The sequence below is a fragment of the Arvicola amphibius genome, chromosome 1 (genome assembly GCF_903992535.2).
Source record: "Arvicola amphibius chromosome 1, mArvAmp1.2, whole genome shotgun sequence".
Taxonomy (NCBI): domain Eukaryota; kingdom Metazoa; phylum Chordata; class Mammalia; order Rodentia; family Cricetidae; genus Arvicola; species Arvicola amphibius.
This window is the reverse complement of record NC_052047.1, coordinates 141088914-141109215: the sequence shown is the minus strand read 5'-3', so window position 1 is coordinate 141109215 and position 20302 is coordinate 141088914. Positions and strand designations below refer to the sequence as shown.

The 20302-nt window shown below is 49.8% G+C and overlaps 1 protein-coding gene across 18 annotated transcripts in view; it reads right to left on the bottom strand.

The window, feature by feature from the left end:
* The window catches only part of Jakmip3 (Janus kinase and microtubule interacting protein 3), a 57970-nt gene that overhangs the window by 23334 nt on the left and 14334 nt on the right, over positions 1–20302 (bottom strand). For 10 of the 18 annotated variants that reach the window (XM_038341823.1, XM_038341831.1, XM_042055256.1 and 7 more), the window contains exons 2-3: positions 16105–16602; positions 1137–1352 (exon numbers count right to left, since the gene is read on the bottom strand). In XM_038341823.1, coding sequence (XP_038197751.1) covers positions 1137–1352; positions 16105–16602 — 714 coding nt within the window. The remainder of the gene's footprint in view (positions 1–1136; positions 1353–16104; positions 16603–20302) is intronic. The other 8 variants (XM_042055264.1, XM_042055265.1, XM_042055268.1 and 5 more) reach the window with 1 other exon arrangement.

Genomic DNA, 20302 nt, shown 5'->3' with positions numbered 1-20302 from the left:
ACCCAGCAAGATGGGAAAGCAGAGAAGTCTGCAATGTGCAAATGTGGCGGGTGAGGGCGTGCAAGTGTGGAAGCCCGAGTGTGGGGGAGGACCAGCCGCATGCTTCCTCTAGGCCTTTGCCCAGCTGTTACCTTCCAGACGGGCCTGCCCTGCCAAGCAACAAGTCACTCTCAAAGGATGACATTCCTTGTAGACTTTCTAGAATTGTTTTCCCAAGAAGTGTGCCCCTTCAAATTGAGTTTCTAAAACTCACTTTTGGAACTACGGGAACGTTAAAAAAAATGAATGAAAAACATTCTAATGCATGTTTGGAATCTAGAGTTATTGCAGTGGTCTAGTACAGAACCAGGGCATCCAGGGAGTTGGTTCTAACTCAAGTAAGTCATTTGTAACGAGATCATAAATGATATTCTCCAAAGTCAATGGCCCAAGGCAGAATCAGTTTAAACTTTTGTCCCTGAATCAAAGGAAAGAACGTCCAGGAAGGTGCTGGACATGGCTCAAATTCCTCATTCAACAGGTGCAGGAGAGGCTGGGGACCAAAGACTTAGAGGGATAGCATTGAGAGTCTCCCAGGGTACTGCAGACCACCACAGAGAGTCTGAATGAGGCGTGGTGACAAAATGAACACGCTCACAGTTATGCAGTTGCTGGCTGCCCCACAGGGTCACTAGCAGCCTGAGAAGGAGCAGAGAATGTCATGGTCACATGAAAAGCAGGTGGGCGGTGACCGGTGATGCTAGCGCTAGCAACCATAACAAAATGGGCCAAGCCAGAGAGACACGGGGGAGGGGGAGCTGGAGCCCGTGCGCAGGGGGGATGGAAGGGAAGGAAAGCAGTTCATGCTTGGAGTGGGTTCTCCCCACCAACCAAGGGCAGGACATGATCGGCAAGTGACCTTTAGCAACCTGGGGCCCAGGAGGCAACAAGTGCAGTGCTTCTGCTGGGCTGATGATGGAGGGAGACAATGTATCAGCCCTCCCAGCCAGAGTCAGGAAAGTAGGGGCTGGCTGTACAGTGTCTGGGGCAGGAGGAGCTAGCTGGATACATGGAGCTGCTGCATTGGGTCATATGGCTACGTGGCCCTCTGTGTCTGCGACTCGGGGATGGCTGAGACGCAACCTGGGGGTGCTTACAGGGCTTCCTGAGTGGTCTGAGGCGTCTCCTGCACCGCTTGCATAAGGAAGTTCCCGTCTGGGGCTGCCTGGGTGCCGCTCAGCCTCTTTGGCCTGGGAAAGTTGCTCATCTAGAGCCTCTTTCTGGAGCTGCAGTCTCTGGGCATGCCCGGCTTGAACCCCTAACTCTCTTTCCAGCACGAAGACTGCTCTGTCTTTAAATCTTATCTCCTCCATCTACAAGGAGAACAGAACACAATCACATGCGCAGGCAGGGTACAGATCTGCAGTTACCATAGAAACAGGCAGAGTGGCATTAGGAGGAAAAAGTCCCTGGGATGGGAGCCCCACCAGCGAGCGTCTTGGGCTCTGAGACCAGAAGCAAAAGCAGACATTCTGGATAAGAGCTGGGCATCCATGCTGTACAATACCCCAGCCCTGGGCCACCCAAATTCAACTGTCTCACCCTCGGCTGGTCCCAGTGAGGAGTCCCTTCTACAGGCCCCAGGCAACATGTGTCCTTGCACTGACAGTCAGGGTGGCCCACCAAGAAACCCCCATCCCTTGCTGTACATGCCCATGACAATGGGCATCACTGGGCAGGGCGGAAAGACCTGTAGTCCTTGCTTCCTACAGTACAGTGGGCAAAGTAGAGATTCACCCTGGCACATCCACATCTGCCGCTAAGGGCACAAGACTCTTCTTTGGAAGGTAGGAGGTGACTCTGAGGTATAGCCAAAAGCTGAACACTGCACAGCCATGCATTTCCAGGTCACATAGGCTTCCTGTGAATCTTGTTGAAGTCTAAGGCTTTCAGTGGGGGCAGAGGGACAAGCAGGCTCCAGAAGGCCACACCCACCGTATCTAACCTGCCACAGCCCCTGGATGCTGCTGGGCTAGTGGCGCCCTCCCACCTTCCCCAAAGGGCAGTGTGCTTTGTGATCAACCTAATTCTGGCAGCAAGAAGCCCTTTGGGACATGGACGGTGCCTGTATCCTGGGTCTCTCACTTAGGCTTCCTAAGCAGGTACGAGCTCTGCCTGAGGTTGACCCTACATGGGGAGGGGAAGGAGAGACCTGGGTGCTGTAAGGATCATAACTAGCACTAGGTGTGTAACAGGACGACACTGAGGGGAGCAACCCAATTGAAAACAGATTTCCAAAACCAGCTTTGCTTGCTGTTTAAGGTTTAAAAATACCAATAAGCCAGTCTTTGCTGAAGTTAGCTGGAAACACAGACAGATATGGAATTAACCTAGACCACAAATTCAAGGCAAGCCATAGGCAGAACAAGATAAAAGAAACCCTTGCTGGCTCCATTCCTGTTCAGTGGTGCACGCCATGGTGTTGGAAGGGCAACGTGGTCAATCAGGGAAGCAGAACGGCTGAGCTGGTAACAATAAAACCTTATGGAAGCAGCGAGGTTCTGAGGCTAGGTTCTCATCCAGCCATCCAGTAACAGTCTCCTCTGGGACTCTGAACAGAAGAGCCCCTGTGCAAGCATGAGATGGTTGCCTGAGCATCTGATCTGAGTGAAGGCAGCCCTGTCTTTGAGGTCAATAGGCACAGGATGCCCATATGGAGAGATTGGTGACCAGGTCTCCCAAGTCTGTGGTTTTCTCATTCAGTGGAGCTTGTTTGTTTTGTTTTGTTTTGTTTTGTTTTGAAGGCAGGCTTTCTCTATGCAGTAGCTCTGGCTGTCCTGGAACTTGCTTTGTAGACCACACTGGCTTCAGACTCACAGAGATCGACCTGCCTCTGCCTCCCAAACACTGGGATTAAAGGCATGAGCCACCACGTCCAGCACTCACTCAGTGTTTTAAGATGAACCTCTCTGAACCTTTTGTCTCCTAATCATGCTGGGATAGATCTACAAGACTTCATGGGAGGAGAGCATGTATCTGTAGTATGCCAGGCCCCACCCAGATTAGGGTGCTCTGCCTAGTAGGATGGCCCCTCACTCATGGCAGGCCCTACTGTATGTACTGAACCACAAAGAGGAAGATGGGCCAGGACACCACCGCCAACAACACAGGGTTCCTACCCACAGGTACACTGGTGCCCACAAATGTCCCTCCCTTGCTGTGAGAGGGTGCTAAGTATGACTTGTGTCATTAAGGGCTGGAGGCTGGGAGTCCTAGGCCGATGCTGCCCCTCCTTCCACCTCTCCCTCCTCCCTCTCTCCCCTTCTGCCACATAGCTTTTGGGTCCATAGGGAAGGCTACCTCCTTTTGGATCCATACCCATCCCCACATCTGGCAAGTAACCTTCCCGTGAGTCTGGACCAAGGGGTTTCTTGAGCATGTCCCCACTGTTGACCCTGGGGGAATGGGTCATCTAAGCTACTGCCTCTCCTAGATGCCTGTGGCAGCATCCTGATACCACGCGCTGACACATGCCCTCTCCTGACCCCATCCGCGCTGCACCAGAATCAGCATGGACACACGAAACAGTGTGCTCCTGGGACGGGAATACCCTTTCCAGGCTGACATTCAGGATCTTGCTGGCGCCTGCTGGTTACCACCAGGACTCCTCCTGCTCTTTGCCACTCCTTTGCCACTGCCTCAGATTCTCAGTTATAGACATTGTCTGGAAACCGCAGAGGGGATCCCTGGGACTGTGCGTTTCCAGGAAGGGGTGGTCAGGACGATGCTTGTACCAAGCATACAGTGCCTCATATCCTGACCCAAAGAGCATGCTCATTATGATGCTTCCCCTCATGTGACCCAAACAGCTCTGCATCAGAACTTCTTGAAGCCCTGTCAACCCTGTCAACTGGGAGATCTTCACCCTCAGACACTGAGGTAGAGCTTAGGGGCACCTTCCCTGTTCCCCAAAATGGCCCCCAGGGCTTCCTGCCACTCAGGGCACACCACCCACTGTAGTGGGTCCCTCACAACTGTGGCTGCTTCCATCTGAATTAACCAGTTCCTAGGATGAGCACCTGGCACCCAGTGCTTCTCACTGACGATAGAGGGCGCTCACACCATCTGTCTTCTTCCAGTGACTCTCCAGGTTCGATAGATGACACCCCACCCCCAACAGCAAATGTTGCTGTTCCACAGGGTGTGTGGGAGGTGAGGAAGGCCACGGTGCTTTGGAGTGGGGCTCATTTTCCTAAAAGCGGCTCCTGGAAGGGCTTAGTCAGGTGGTGAGAGCAGGGACAAGCCCTTGAGGGTTGAGGGTGCAAAGAGAGATGGGAACGAAAATGCTGACCAGATGGAGAGCCTGGGGGTGGCCCAGGTGCAGCCTAGACAGCAGAGGGCAGGGAGGGACTAGCTGAGCTGGAGCTGAGGATGTCAGAGTGACAGCTACTCCAGCCTCAAGTCATCCTCAGGGGCAGTCTGAGAGGTGGTGTGGAGAGGGCAATTAAGACATTCTAGGCTTGGCACATACTCCACCCTCAATGTTCCAGAGACACAGGAGGATTTGTGGCATGGCTGAGAATTAGTTACTATGGACAGAACGTTCAGGTACCCACAATCTTGTGGCAGTCTGTCAACAGAACGACAATGGTGGATCCTGCTGGAATCTTCTAGAAAAAGCCCTTTGAAATGTTAGTTCCAGACATGGAGGGGAAGTTGACGCTACACTTAGCCTTGCAGGGTCAGCAACTCTGTGCCTTAAACAAGCACACAGTGCGGGAGTGGAGTGCTGGAGCCAGAAATGCAGGTGGGAGCCTTGGCCCAGCCTTTCCCTGGGGGTCTCCCTCCCTGGAAACAGCTCACCTTAATGAGTGGGGTGGGCATTTGGCCAGAGGCTGAAAAGGCTGCTGCAGAACCCACACAACACACTATAAACAAGGGCTTCAGAGTAATGAGGGTGAGAAAGACCTGTTCTAAAACCCAACCAGACCCAGAAGGAAACTATTCTTTAGAGATGTAATGACCCTGCCTTCACAGTGTCAGGGATGTGCCAAAATGGCAACACTTATCGGAAGACACGGAAAAGTAACAGTCATAGAGATAAATCAGATGTAAAATCCTGGAGATAGATGAGATAAATCAGATAAATCAGATGTAAAAGCAGGCCTGGAGATAGACGAGATAAATCAGATGTGAAAGCAGGCCTGGAGATGAATGAGCTATTAGAGATAGCAGAACAGAACCTGAAAAAGTAATTGGGATCAACACACTGAAAATCATCAAAAGGGTTAGTGTCTTAAAATGTTTTCATTGGGGCTGGAAAGATTGCTCATCAGTTAAGAGCACTGACTGTTCTTCTAGATGAAACGGGTTTAATTCCCAGCACCCACATGGCAGCTCACAATTGTCCGTAACTTCAGTTCTAGAGGATCTGGCATCCACATGCATACATGGAGGCAAAACGCCAATGCACATAAAGGAAAAATAAGGTTTTTTAAAAAATGTTTTTCTTGCCAGGTGTGAGGGCACATATTGGCAATCCTAGCATCTGGAAAGTGGAAGGACAACTAGAAGTCCAAAGTCATCCTCAGCTGCATAACAAGACAACAGGAAGCCTGGACAGTGTGTGTCTTTAACAGAATGAGTCTAAGGAGATGGTTTGTAGGTAAGATATGTGTTATATATGCATGAGAACCTGAATTTTGGTACCCAGCACCGATGTAAAAAGTTGGGTGTGGCCACGTACACCAACAATCCCAGTATTGTGTGGAGAACAGAGACAGGACTGCTGGAGCTTGCTGGCCTTCAGCCTGTCTCCAGTGAGAGACCTTGTCTCAAGGAGAGAGTGTGGAATGTCATACAACTAGGTACCCGGCATCCATCCTCCTGTTGCCTCTGTATGCATTCAAGGCACATGCACCCATGCAGCTCACACAGTAAACACATGCACACACAAATATACATTTAAGTCACATATAAGTATTTCCTCATAGAGATAGAAAATGGTTAAAATGCAATCCAGTTGAGAATTATAATCTATGAAAACATTCAATATCTAAATTAGGAATTTTATTAGCTTACTGGACTCAGTAGAATCATAAACCCAGTATAAAAAGTCACAGATAATATCCAGGAAGTAAAGAGGGAAAAGAAATACAAAAAGAGCTGAGTGGTGGTGGTGCACACCTTTAATCCCAGCACTAAGGAAATAGAGGCAGGAGGATCTCTGTGCGTTCGAGGCCAGCCTGGTCAACAAAGTGAGTTCCAGGACAGCCACAGCTGTAACACAGAGAAACCCTATCTTGAAAACCAGAGAGAGAGAGAGAGAGAGAGAGAGAGAGAGAGAGAGAGAGAGAGAGAAATACAAAAAAGAAGTGCTTAAGGAGGAGAGGAGTGGGGCGGGTGTTGGAGAGACGTCTTAAGAGCACTGGCTGCTCTTGCAGAGGACCTGTGTTCAGTTCCCAGCACCCAAATGACAGCTCATACCTGCTCACACCTGTCTGTAACTCCAGTTCCAGGGCTTCTGACACCTCACACAGGCATACATGCAGGCAAAACACCAATGAACATAAAAAGTAAACTACATAGCCAGGAGGTGGAGGCACATGCCTCTAATCTCAGCACTCAGGAGGCAGAGGCAGGCGGATCTCTATGAGTTCGAAGCCAGCCTGGTTTACAGGAGCTAGTTCCAGGACAGGCTCGAAAGCTACAGAGAAACCCTGTCTTGAACTAACCCCCCCAAAAGTAAATTACATAAAAAAGAAGGAACAGGTTTAGTTTTCTAATACACATGTGAATGGAAAGAGAGGAAAAGGGAGGAAATATTTGCCCAAGTAACGGTGAAGAATTTCTCAAACCCTCTGAAAGACATCATTTCAGATTCAAGAATCTCTACTGGTCCAGAATAGTGGAGCAGGGACAGAGGAGAAGGTGAGGAAGGGATGGAAAAGAAGAAATAGGAAGAGGGGAGGAGGAGAACTCATGCCATCATAGACTCCTCAGACATTAAAAATATATCAGAGAATATTAAGAACAATTTTAATATCAATACAATTTAAGGATTTATATGAATTGAGCACTTTCCTTAAGAAATACATCTTTTTACTAAACTTGACACAAGAAGTACAAAATATGGAAAGGTTCTATTTATTAAATAAATTTTATTCACTGCTGTGGGACAATGGTCTTGTACCCTGTAAAGATTTGTCACTTTTATTGGTTTAATAAAATGCTGATTGGCTAATAGCCAGGCAGGAAATATAGGTGGGGTGACCAGAAGAGGAGAATTCTGGGACGAGAAAAGGCTCAGTCTCCATTTGTCACCCAGATGGAGAGGATGCAAGATGAGAATGCCTCAGTGATAAAAGGTACCAAGCCACGTGGCTAAAACAGACAAGAATTACAGATTAATGTAAGATGTAAGAGTTAGTTAATAAGAAAGCCTGAGCTATTAGGCCAACCATTTTATAATTAATGTAGGCCTCTGTGTGTTTCTTTGGGACTGAATGGCTGTGGGATTGGGTGGGACAGAAACCTCTGTCAACAACTCATAATTTGAAAATATTCCCCAAAGAAAATCCTAGTCCCAATGACCTTCACTAGTGAATTTGACCAAACACTGGAAAAAGAAATAAACTATGACTAATAATAATAAAAGAAATTCAAAGTAGAGATAGTGATCCACTCCTGTAATTCCAGCACTCAAGAGGCTGTGCACTCATACAGTGGTGAGTTCAAGGTCAGCCTAGACTACAGAGCAAAATTCTGCCCACCCCCTCAAAAAAGCATAAGGAGAGTAGAAAAAAGAAGATGTTTCTAAAAATCATTTTATAAAGTCAGCCAAATTTAGATCACACAACCTGGCAAGAATCCTGTAATGAAGTGGGAGGGAATCCTCAGTGTGGTAATGAAAGATAAAACAATGCATCGTGCCCAAGTAGGGGTCATCCCAAGAATGTCATGTTGAGTTTGCATTTGCAAAGCAATGAATGCAATTTCTCTCCTCAATGAGATAAAGAAAAAGCCCACACTGTCATCTGAGTTTATGCTGAGTTAGCTCTTGATGGGACCCCACAGCCACTCATGGTAAGAGTCTTCAGCAAATTAAAGCCTCAGGGTGTTACTATTCTCAACAAGGGTTTTCCTAACCGCCTGCAGCTGACAGCATCTCTAGGGAGAAAGTATGCACTGGTGCCTTTACCCTGAAGTTAGAGAGAGGGCAGAGCCGGAAATAATCTGCAAAACTCTACTTGTAATCTGAACCAGTGCACTAAGACTAGAAATCAAAGGCACGCTAGTGCAAAGGAAGGATCAAGCTGTCTTTATCCATGATGATGTGAATACATGCATAAAAGGCATGGGGTTTCTTTGGTAGTGAGGGTTAAACCCAGGGCCTTGCACTTACAGGCAAATGTTCTGTCACATAGATATAACCTTGACCGTCTTTTGCTTTTTGTTTTGAGACAGGCTCTCACTAACTTGTCCAAGCAGAACTTGAAGTCACAACCCTCCTCTTTCAGCTTCCTGAGTAGTTGGGATTATATACCCGTGCCATCAGACCTGGCTGTCCATCGCAAATCCAAAGCCAATCTACAGACATGAGTTACAAGTGAAGGCTGCAAGGTTCAAAATCAGTTTTAAAACCAGTGATATTTCTATGTGTCATCTGTAAAATATAGGAATATCTTTTCAAATGTAAAAATGCAATGCCAAGTCAAATAGCACCAAATATCAAATACAAAGAAACCCAGCAAAAGAAGGCAAGACCTAGAGAGAGCTACATGAAGCGTGACTGGAGAAATCAGAGAAAAGCTGCAGGACATCAGACTACACCTATAAAGGTGGGGAGAAATGCTTTTCTGTGGAAGCCAATGCACTGATTGATCTAAATGGTACAGGGAAATTAAGATGATATCGTAGGAGTTAAAGAGCAAAGTTGAAGAATTGACACTTGGTGAGATGCCAAGACTTATTTCACGGTGACAGGATTAAGATGCTGTGCTAACACCAGGTAGAAAAGCAGACATAATTTGATAGGGTCAGAAAAACAACCCAAAGCAATAGGGACACGTGATACAAGCCAGAACAAGACTGCAGTTAACGGAGGGCTGCAGACTTCCCGAAATTTGTTCCACAATGGTAGACGTTCACAGAGCAAGTAAGGAACCACTTCATACGGCTTACAAAAGCAGATATTACATGAACCACAGGAAGGAACGGTCTCCTGTCTGTCTGGCAACGGCACAGGAGCTTTGCAAGAGTGGGTAAAGGATGTCTAAGCAGCACATAAATTGCATATGAAAAGAACCAGCGGGGCAGGTGCACCTCCTTGCTGTCAGGAGCTGTGCTTATCTACAGATGCTGCTGGGGTGCTCAGGGCAGCCACACTGAGAAGGCTGCTGTGCTAGCCAGAATACAGAGAAAAGTTATGGAACCGTTCTCCGGGTTAAAAGAGCCAAAAGGAACTAGTGACTCTGCCTGTTCCAAGAAGAAGAGGGCCTCCACACCTCTCTGATACCTCCCCACAAGACACAAGTCCTTGGTGAAACAAAGTCAAGAAAACTCAAGGCCAGGCCCAACCCTCCAGCTGTGCTTGGTGCCTTGGGGATTGACTTCACTTTTATAGCCTTTTTTATAGGGTTTTCATTAGTGCTGTGTATTAGCACAGCACATTAGCTAACTGCTCTAATGCCTGCAGAAGGGGCTAATACTGTAAACCACTGACTTTTATGATGGAAAGGAAATTGCTTTTTGTCTGTAATTCCTCTATTTTTATAGTTTTGAATAACAGCCCGGGGTTGCATTTTAGAAAATGCACTCTGCGTGCAACTGCTGTGTGCTTGCACAGCAGAACCCTCCCAGACTCGAGGGCGACCCTGCACGGATGCTCCAGTGCTCAGCACAGCCCTGCCCTCAGTGCATCATGGGCTGGAGGCTCTGAGGAAGGCAGGGCTGTGAGGTGGGAGTTGTCCCCATCTGAGATCACAGTGAGCCTGTGCAGCATGTTCCAGAACCTTTGAGCATGAGATTCCCCATCCCTTCTACTTCGCTGTGACATTACTGAAAATTTGGTCAAGAAAGCCACCGGGGACTGGTTTACCCGGGAGCACGCAGTAGGCTGTGCACAGATGAAACCAATAGAGTCATACAGGTCCCACCTGTTACCAGAGAGGGTCTGGCTGACGAACTCCCATGAAGGGCAGAGGTGGACAAACAGTTCTCAATCCTCACTCCCCACACTGTGACTTTCTAGTCACAAGTGAGAAGACCGCTGAACGCAGATAGGAGTCTCGAGTCCTTGCCGTCACAAGCCACACCATGCACCCGAGACAAATGTGTCTCAGGTGTTTATTGATGACACCTTGGCCATGCTTTCTTCTGTCTTTTCTCCACCAGCCTTTCTGAGGCTCCTGAGTTCTACAAGGCCACATCCTAGCCCATCATTTAGGGCCCTGGGGTCAGCACTCTGCTGGCTCTGATGGCATGTGTGGCTCAGCCTAGCCCTGGCTCAGAATGTGACAATCAGCCGAGCACCTACTCTGAGCACTACCTCAAATAGACTTGAATTATCCTTGGACAATGCCACTGGCCAAAGCAGAGAGACAGAGCTTCAAATTATTATAAGCCTGCTATGGTGGTTCTAAGATTACCTGGAACCTTCTCAGTTCCATCCCCAGCCCAGTTATCCCACCCAGAATACTTGGGGATGGAATTTTGGTCCACTGTGTTCTGCCCCAGGGCCTGGACTTCAGCAGGATTCCTAGGTTTATGCCCCCACAGCAGCCCTAGCTATAGCCCTGTCCACTGATTGATGTGCCAGTCCTCTTTGGGGCCACGGCCCCTGTTCATACACTCTATCTTAGATGACACATGGATGGGTGACATCAGTCTGTGAAGAGCTCCCAAGGCCCACTTCCTCCAGCAGCATCACTCCTGACCTGGGTTCTTGGCCTTTGTCTCACCGCACTGGTCTAAGGCTCCCTGCTAGTCAGTGTGCCCAGTGAAGAAATGGCAGTCTCTGCCAGATAGCGCAAAGAACAGAGACAGTTAAATGTTCTCAAATGTAACTGTAGCCAAGGTTTCTCCACAGGGACAGTCCCTAGAGTCCCAGCTTATCTTGCCTTGTGCAGCTCCTATCTCCCTGCATGAGTAAGCTGAGCTGGTCTGCTGCCTTGGGACTTAGGAACAAGATTTCTCTGGCCTGCTGGGCCCACAGAGGCCATTGCCCCGTCTCTAGGTCAAAGCCCCAGCCAACATCTGTACTCAGACTGGGTGTACAACATCTGTACACAACATCTGTGCTGAACTGGGTGGGACTGGGTGGGACTCAGGGATTCTTCCACTTCTCTCTGATCCAAAGCCACTCTCAGCCCTGTGCTCAGCCCCTGGGGTTAGCCTGTCTATACGTGACATCCCCCCCTCCTTTGCTCTGCCCTGCTTCAGTTTCTGCTCTAGACAGCTCCTATCTCTGGTATCCTCAGAAATACCTCGGACTCTTTGTCCATACCAAGCTCTTGCCCTCTCTCCCCAAGCGACAGCACCTGGGCCCCACCCTTCTAAGGCGACCTTCAAAGTCTTCTTGTTATATGCTTGATGCCCACCCCAGAGGCTTCTGTGGAGTCTAGAGAGTCAGCCCAACTTCAGTTAGGTTTCAGAAAGCAGGATCCTCTTATAAACTAGGGGCCGAGGGATATAGGCAGTTCTGAGACCCCATCAATAAGGAGGCCCCCACTGGCCAGTGTCACAAGAGGTTGCCCCACACCCAGAGCCTTAGTCCTAGCTTCTGGACTCCTAGGTAACAGTGACTTGACCCAGGGCCACACTGGCTTGCTCTAGCGCCTCATGCCTCCTGGTCAAGACTGTTCTCTGGGATTTTCATTATGTCATCAAATTGTACAATTTATCTATGGCTAGTCTCTGGAAGCAGTGTGTGAAAGTGGACTCGGGAGTAGGGAAGAAGCAAGTTGTGCCTCCAGTGGCTATGCACGCAGCTGAGGTCAAGGGTCAGAAGCAAATCCCCATCCCAGCATGAACCTACCAATGGTCTCCAACAGTGACACCTGGTGGGGATCGTGAGTAATGCAGCAGTTGGAACAAACCCAAGGCCCTTTGGTGTTGGACTGGATTGGATGACCAGAGAGCTCTTGGACTCTGGGCCATGGTCTCAAGAGTGAAGTACTGGCCTTGTCAATAGGGTGTGTATAAAATGACAGGCACAGAGTATTTTCCAGAGTGACTATGGATTCTCTAGGGGAAAATGCTGGGATACTTTGAACCAGGAAAACTTATTTCCCGACTGTCCTTTCATTACAACGCCAGGGCCTCTGGGGACTGTGCCGTATTGTAGGTGTGCCATGTGCGTATCTTCCACTTGGATACTCTATGGCTCTGTGGAGAGGATGATGATCATGGAGAACACTACGTCTGAGAGACATCTCTGGGTTGTATAGGCTCTTGTTTCTTATTCAGTTTAACGTGTTCTGGGAATAAAACTGAACCCAGGACCTGGAGCATGTGAAGCAAGAACTCCACCACTGAGCTACATCTTCTGTCCTATTTTTGTGTATTTATTGGAATATTTGACACATAAAGTCACTTCACCTGCAGTAAAATGTTTAATTATTGTTTTCCTTCCTGATGATTTTAGCTTTTCTTTTCCCAACTAAAGTGACTGGAATTCTTCTTTGAAAAGAAAAAAAAATACCATTGCCCACTTGTGTAATTTTGGAAAGTTCACTTTAGAGACCCTGGTATCAGAGCCCTTACACATTACTTACACACACACACACACACACACACGCGCGCGCGCGCGCGCGCGCGCGCGCGCGCGCGCGCGCACGCAGGCATGCATGCACACACATACACACACAGAGGCACACATGCACACACACACGCACACACACACGCACAGTGTGTTTCCCCAGCTGGTCTGTAAAGGAGAGGCTAAGAGAATTGTTCAACAGGAAAGCCAGGAGTGGACAGGGCCTCTGCCATGGAACAGATAAGAAAGGAGCTGAACCTTTGAAAGTGGAACATTCTCAGAGAAGTGCTGCTCTTACATGGCTGAGAGGGGAGAGGGAGCCAAGGCGTTTACTTCAGAGAGCAAGTACCTGTGACACTTAGAATAATTGAAATAAGCAGGGAAGTTGAGGGTGCTTCCTAAAAAATAGAACAGAAAACCAAGGTCGGGAGAAAAATATTAAGTTCAGTGTGAATTCAAAGGCCCAACTTCTGGTGAGCAGATGGGGGAGGGGAGATGAGAGGCAAGAAGGAGATTTAGACACAGACAGCAGGTTTCCCCAGCTGAGGACAGTTAGAGAGAGTGCCGGCCTGCCTGGAGTAGATGAGCAAATGCCTGTGCTATCCACACAGCACAGCGTCATTGCAGAGGTGTCCTAAGCGCAAGGAGAAGGTAGGGCTGGTGGGGAACAGGGCAGGGGATTTGAGTAACGAAGAAAGGTCCAGCACTGTCTGGCTGTGCACTGTTTAGCTTGTAAAGAGACAGAAGGAGATGCGGTGCTTTGAGGCTGAACCTCAAAGGCAAATGGCTGAAATTCCGATTTTTTTTGACAGCATTGAGAGGTTCACCATTCTACTGGAAATGTGTCATGCATTAGTGACACAGACACTTAGGAAACTAAGCGGAAAAAAAACCCTCAAAGGAAAACATACAGATGTGTGAGCTACACGGTACAATGGGATGGACCCTGAGGCACTGTCTGTAACTCTCAGCAGCAGGAATGGAACTGTATATCCTTCCCTCAGCCAAGATAGAGCTGCCCCCTGGATGCTCTCTGCCCCCTGCATCTTCTCTCTACCTTCCTGTCAGGCTCTGTAACCCAAAAGGTGGAGAGCTAGGGATGTGGATCAGTAATACTGTTTGCCTAGTATGTGTGAGGTCTTAGACTCAATTCCTACTCTGGATGGGGGAACTGGTCCTCCCTGCAATGGTCCCACCTGCTCCTACTCTGGATGGGGGAACTGGTCCTCCCTGCAATGGTCCCACCTGCTCCTCCATACTGGTCTCCTCTGGGTCTGTGGGCCAGTGGGAGGTGAGCCATCTGGACACGTGCTCCCTGCTCCCTCTTGGGTTGGGAGTTGACAGGAGCTGACTGGGTCCTGCCCCTGATGCTCTCCTGTGCTGAGCGCTGCCCTTCCCTCTGGATCTGGAGCCCCAGTGGCCAGACCCAGTGATGAGCCCCAGACTCATCAGACCCAGGACTCTCCTCCTCATCTTTCTCTAGCTTTCCTTGGGGGTTTCTCAGAGGACACACCGTCTACTTCCTGCTGAGATGTACCCGGTACACTATGGTGAAGTAGAGCTGGGAGCAACGAAGGCACAGCACTTTGGGAGGGGGGCATTGCGTGCAGGAGGCAGCATAGACTAAAGGGGAGAAACAGCTCAGACATACCGTGAGAGTCTGGGATAAAGTCTAGGGCCACCAGCTGGAGAGGTCACAAGTTTTTGCCGCTAGGGACCCAAACCAGAGTGGGAGGGGACTGTGGAGCACAGTTATTTTCTTACAAGCTTTGTGGAGAAGTGAGGTTGCCTTCCTCTGCTACGGACTCTAGGACGCCATCTCCAAGCAGGACAAAGGAAAGGGCGGGTGGAGCAGGCAGAGTGCATTCCCCCAGCAGTCTGCCGTCAGCTCCCCCCACTTCCCCAGATAGACAGGCCAGGGCAGAGCCACACCATGTGACATCGTATGGTCAGACCACATCCGGGGGTCATTAAAGACAATGACAACATATGGTTCTGGACAGATAGAGAGGGGTAGGGGTATCGGAGCAGGGGACATTCTGGAAAGGGGCGGGGCTTTCAGGTTAGGAATAGGGCAGACACCCTGTGTTCATCATGGCAAAGCCATGTTTCCTTCGCAATGCCTACATTCCTCTTTCCGGTGATGTCCAGAAAATCGCTGCCATCTCCTTAAATTCCGTGAAGTGGTGTGGCCTGTAGCATGTCTCTGGACACCAGAAACCCAGGGAAGTGGAGGAAGGATGACTGCCTGGGTACCCTAACTAGAAATACGGCTACATCCTACTAAGGAGTGCCTTAATGCCTAGGATACCTGAGTCCTTCTGGTGATTTGAATGAGATGTCCTTCATAATAAGTCCCTGGCATTTGAATAGTTGATCCTCAGATGGTGGATGGTTGGGAAGGAATTGGGGGTGTGGCCTTATAGGAGGAGGTATGTCACTGGAGACAGGCTTGCGATTTCTAAAGCTTTTCACCATCTCCAGGGCACTTTTTCTTGTGGTTTGAAATGTGAGCTCCCAGCTGGTGCTCCGGGCCTGCTACCTGCTAACCTCCATTCTGCCACCATGGACGATTATTCCCCAGGAACTGTAAGCTCAAATAAACCCTTTCTTTTATAAGTTTCCTTTGTTATGGTGTCTTACCACATCAATAGAAAGTAACCAACACTGTCCTGGTGAAGTGTAAGATGAGGCAAATGGCTGTGCCTCTCGGGTAGAACTCCACTATTCCCCACATCCCTGACAAACACACTTTCCAAGAGAGGAGTCACACCCAACCCATTCCTTCATAACTCCTGAATGTTCTCTTCTGCTTTTAGCACTGGGCCTGAGAACACTGGCTGGCCCAGTCCTTGCCTCAGGATGCCTGGTCTGTGGGCTTCCTAGGATACACAGATGCTTCCAGCCAATGAGTACAACTGACCATCTCACAGGGTCATGCCTAGGGCATTGTCTTCCTAGAGGTACGCATGGCACAGGAATCTCAAAGCTGCTCTAGGCTTCTCACCAACATGAAGACCCCTCTCCTGTCTTGATCTGGCATCCAGCAGCTCAGAATCCTTCTGCCATCAGTGTATGAGTCTCACCTGGCTCCTGGATTAACATGGAACACCTCCACAGCCACAGTGGGGAGGTCAGGCATTATGACTTGAAAATTTTCTATTGGGGATCAGGGGAACTGCTGGCTGAGATGGAGGGGCAGATGGGGTCTTGCCTACCTGGCTCTGCACTCCTGCACCTCTGGAGTCCACAGAACTAATAGGAAGGGTGAGAGGTACGAGGTACGTGAGCGGAGAGAACGGCCTGGGGAGGGACCAGAGTTGTGCCCTGCTGCCCACCTTCCCACCTGCCCAGCAGCCACGTACCAGCCTGCGGATCTCACGCTCACACTCCTTCTTGATGCGAACAATTTCTTCTTGGTGCAGATGGTAGACACTCCTGATCTCCGCGGCCTTGATCTTGTCAGCCTGGATGACCATTGTCAGTGCCTCCTCCACCTGCTTTTTGGCCCCCTTGAGCTCTGATATCTCTTGTTGCATCTTGACCTTCTCTACCTCAAAGCCCTTCTTGGCCTCTTCCTTAGCCTCGCACAGGAGCACCGTCTTCACCTTGTCAGGTGCACCGTCCCGCAGGGTGTTGAGAAGCGCCTGCAGCCGCTGGTTCTCATTGTCCTTGATCTTGATGACCCTTAGCAGCTCGGCCTCGTGCTGCCTTAACAGCGCCTCCCGCACTGCCTGCAGCTCCTTCATCTTCTCCTCGTGCAGCTTGGTCTTGAGCTCAGTGACCAGGACCGCGTGCTTTCGCTGCTCGTGTTCGCGCACCTGCTTCAGCTCCTGGCTCTTCTCCCGTTCCACTTTGCTGACCTGAAAGACAGGCAAGACTGAGGCGGTTGGAGCCCTGAACATCTGCAGCGGCTGAAACATGCGTGCACACATAAAGGATTGCTTTTCTGCAAACTTAGGGGCTACTTGACTTCCAAATGTGCTTTTAACTGTCAATTAAAACGTCAATTAAAACAGAAGTCACCCTGCTTGGTGGAGGGTGTGGATGTGCATGCTGGCCCTGCAGCATACATGGCCCTGCACTGTCACACTGTAGCCCAAGAGGTCCAGGCTGTGGACAGGGTCTGCCCATGGAAATCTGTTCCAGGTCCTTCTAGGAGGAAGCTGAGCACACGGGGAGCTTCTCAATGGACATTGCCCCCCCAGGAGCAGTGGAGGAGCACCGGCAGTTCTGTGCCTCTGTAGAGCCTTCAAGCTAGTTTCTGCTCCCTCCCTCCAGGTTCTATTTCTTCACACAAACAGTGTACCTGCTGTACTTACCTTCTATGGTGAATGGGGACACCTCTTAGCAGCCAGGCTGTCTTTCTAGATGACACCTCGAGTCTACATTTTGGAAACAATGTGACCATGTGCTTCGTGTTCATCCAGATGATTTGGGGCTCTGATTGAGTGGTTACCCCACTATAGCAAGTACTATATGATGGATATGTAATGGATAATGGCTAAAATTCCCATCTGCCCTGTCTGTACCATGGCTGAAGAACTGAAGAGCTCCCCTGTGGTCCATGGCGCTTACCTTCTGCCTTCACCATGCAGAGTCCCAGTTCTCTCTGATGAGCAGATGAAGCCACCAAGCTCCACAATGTGGAGTCCACAGTGGTCTGTCCACCTGGCAGCATTTGACTTTGCGTCCCTCCTCGAGACCTACAGGCCCCTCTTAGCTGCTCCCACATCAGATACTGCCTCAGTTCTGTAGTCTCTGCCTCTCTGGACACTCAATCCAGAGGGGACCTGCAGCCCAACCAACCCCTTTCCTTTCTGCTGCTTCCCAGGGCTCTAGGCACCCACATACACTGGTCCCCAAACACTCTTCTTTCTCTCTGGTCCTGACTCTCAGATCTCCAAGGGCCAATTTACTTGGTGACACTGAGGGCTACACCCCATCACCTGCACCCAGAGGGACCTGCAGCCTGCTTTGTGCCTGAAGACTATCCTGGCTTTCTAAGCCCCTTTAGGGGGATCAGCCAGTGGTGATCCAGCAGGATATGGGCATGGTGTCACAGCCCCCTGCATCCCACCGTCGGGGGAGGGTTAGGCTGCTGCTGTTCTGATCAACTTCCTGCTTACAGTGGGCACGCATATTCTCATACCCACTTCTGGAAGACTGGGCCTCTATGGATCCCAACGACCCAGCTGGGGATCCACCTGCTCCCTGCTGGGACCCTGAAACAGTCACTGTATACTGAATTTTTTCAAACAGCTTCCCCAGGTCTTGATTGCCTTCAAGGCTCTCGTGGCCACAGTGGGCACCAGCTCTGGAGTGACTAGTATTTCCTACTTTTCCATAGCAGCCAATTGTGAGTCCTTCCTGTGCTGGCTGCCTACTTAGTCCTCGCATGCTCCCCAATCTTCTATTTCTTCTCCTTATATTCTTTGGGGAGACTCTTGCTAGAGCCACCTTCTAGGCTCCTACTTTCCTTACCCGTCACCACCGAACAGCAGCAAAGCTGCTCACTCCACCTGCACAGCAGGCATTTCCCTGCTGAGCTTATCCTCGGCCCAAGCCTACTTTAAAGGCTCCTCCAGCTTACATCAGTGCCATGATCTTGGGACAAAACCTCTAACACAGGGGTCTTTGGGGATAGTTAAGATCCAAACTGTTCCTGATTTGTCTCTGTGGCTGGCCTTCCTTCCTCTCCCACCAGAGGCAACTTTTCGGGGCTGTTTGCTGCTGCATCCCCACAGGACAGGCATGTGACACTGACTCACAGCTGGCACCAGGGCTGGTGACCCTATTGTCTTCTCACAGACTGTCCCTCCTGCATACTGGACAGTAGGCAGCCATCCGACAATGTGGGTTTCTGTTTTGCTGAATAAACCATTACTGAAAATTAGAGCAAATAGGCAACCGGCTCCCTAACTCCCTCCCACCTGCCCATTTAATGTGTGCCTCCTCCTCTTCCAGTTTTAATCAAATCCCAGATATGAAAAAAAAATCTGTGGTTTGTTTGGTTTGAGTTTTTTGAGACAGGCTCTCACACTGTAGCTGAGGTTGGCCTGGAGCTATGCAGTCCAAGCTAGCCTTGAACTCACAGAGATCTTCCCCTTCTTCTGCCTCATCCCAAAGGTGACGAGATTACAGGTATGAGCCACCACATAGTGTCTCTGAATTATCTAAAGAAAGTCCTTCTCTTCCTTCATGGTTCCTTTGGATGATTCCAGAACATTCTATATGTTTAAAGGAAGGAAGAATGAATGGCTGGGTGGGGCAGGAATAGCCAGTTTCTCCTGGGGGTTAGGACCCGTGGGTGCATCAAGTCCTGAGTGGGACATGGTAGGTCAGAACCAACACCAGTATCTATGGACTCAGGAGAACAGAGGAGTCTCCCAGGAGCCTGGCTCTGTTCTCTCAGCAGATACATGGTCAGACCTCATGAAAACGTTCCAAAATGGGAAAGAGCAAAGAGAAATAAGTGCATCCTGTATCACAGAGAAGATTATGGAGAGCGGAGAGCAGTGTGAGCCAAACAGCCCGAAGTGGAGTGAAGCTCTACCCCACCTTTAAGCTGTTGGAGACAGGGGCTTACTTCTGTCCAGGGCCTGAGACTTTGCCATGGAGAAAAGGCCTGTGCCGCATGTGTGGAACACTTGGTTATCATCCAGCCAATCACCAGACGCCCTCTACTCTCCTGCCCCTCCCAAAGCACCCACAGTGCTCAGGCTGGGCCACTAGCTTCCAACAAAGCATGTGGCAGAGTGGGACACCCATCCCAGGACAGTCATGAAAACTGAGCAGAAGTTAGGCCCTGGAGAATCCTGGGAGACTCCTCCGTGCCCTGGAGAAATGCTAGTAGGCAACTTCAAGGCTCAACACAAAGGGTAGCTAGCTCTCCTGGAATTCTGGGAAGCTGGCTAAAGACAGACATGCCAGGGAGGCGGTGGGGGAGGGGTGGAGCCGATCATCTTGGCTCACAATGTCAGGGGTTTAAGTCCACAGTCACTTGGCTCCGTTGCTTCTAGGCCTGTGTGTGTGGAGGAAGAGCATCATAGTTGGGGAGAGACAGGTGGGAGAGCAGAGTGAATGACCCCACAGTGGACAGAAGTCCATGCTGGCCAGTTTCTGCCTTCCACTTTTGTTCCTCTGTGCCTCCTGATCAAAGGCTACTGGGAAATACCATCCACATTCAGATTGACATTCAGCTTTTTTTCTTAGCTGCTGTCCTCATTCCCCCTGGCTCTGGACACCCTCACAGACACGCCCAGAGGTATGCTTTACTGATACAGGTGTCCCTCCGTCTAGCCAAGTTCATAATCATTTGAATCATCACAGGACTTGACTCCCACAGAACCCTGCAGTCGGCAGAGACTGGCATCAGGGGTGTTAAACTGTGAGAAACGCTACAGTCTTCTCAGACATAAGGCAGCCACCAATGCCTGCCAGGGTCTGCCTCGGATTCTCATACCATGACTTTTCCTTTTCTGCTGGTTCTTCTGGCCTTCTTGAGAGATCTGAACCATGCAATAGGAGGGAGGTTACTTCACTCAGGGTTGGGGGAGGGTG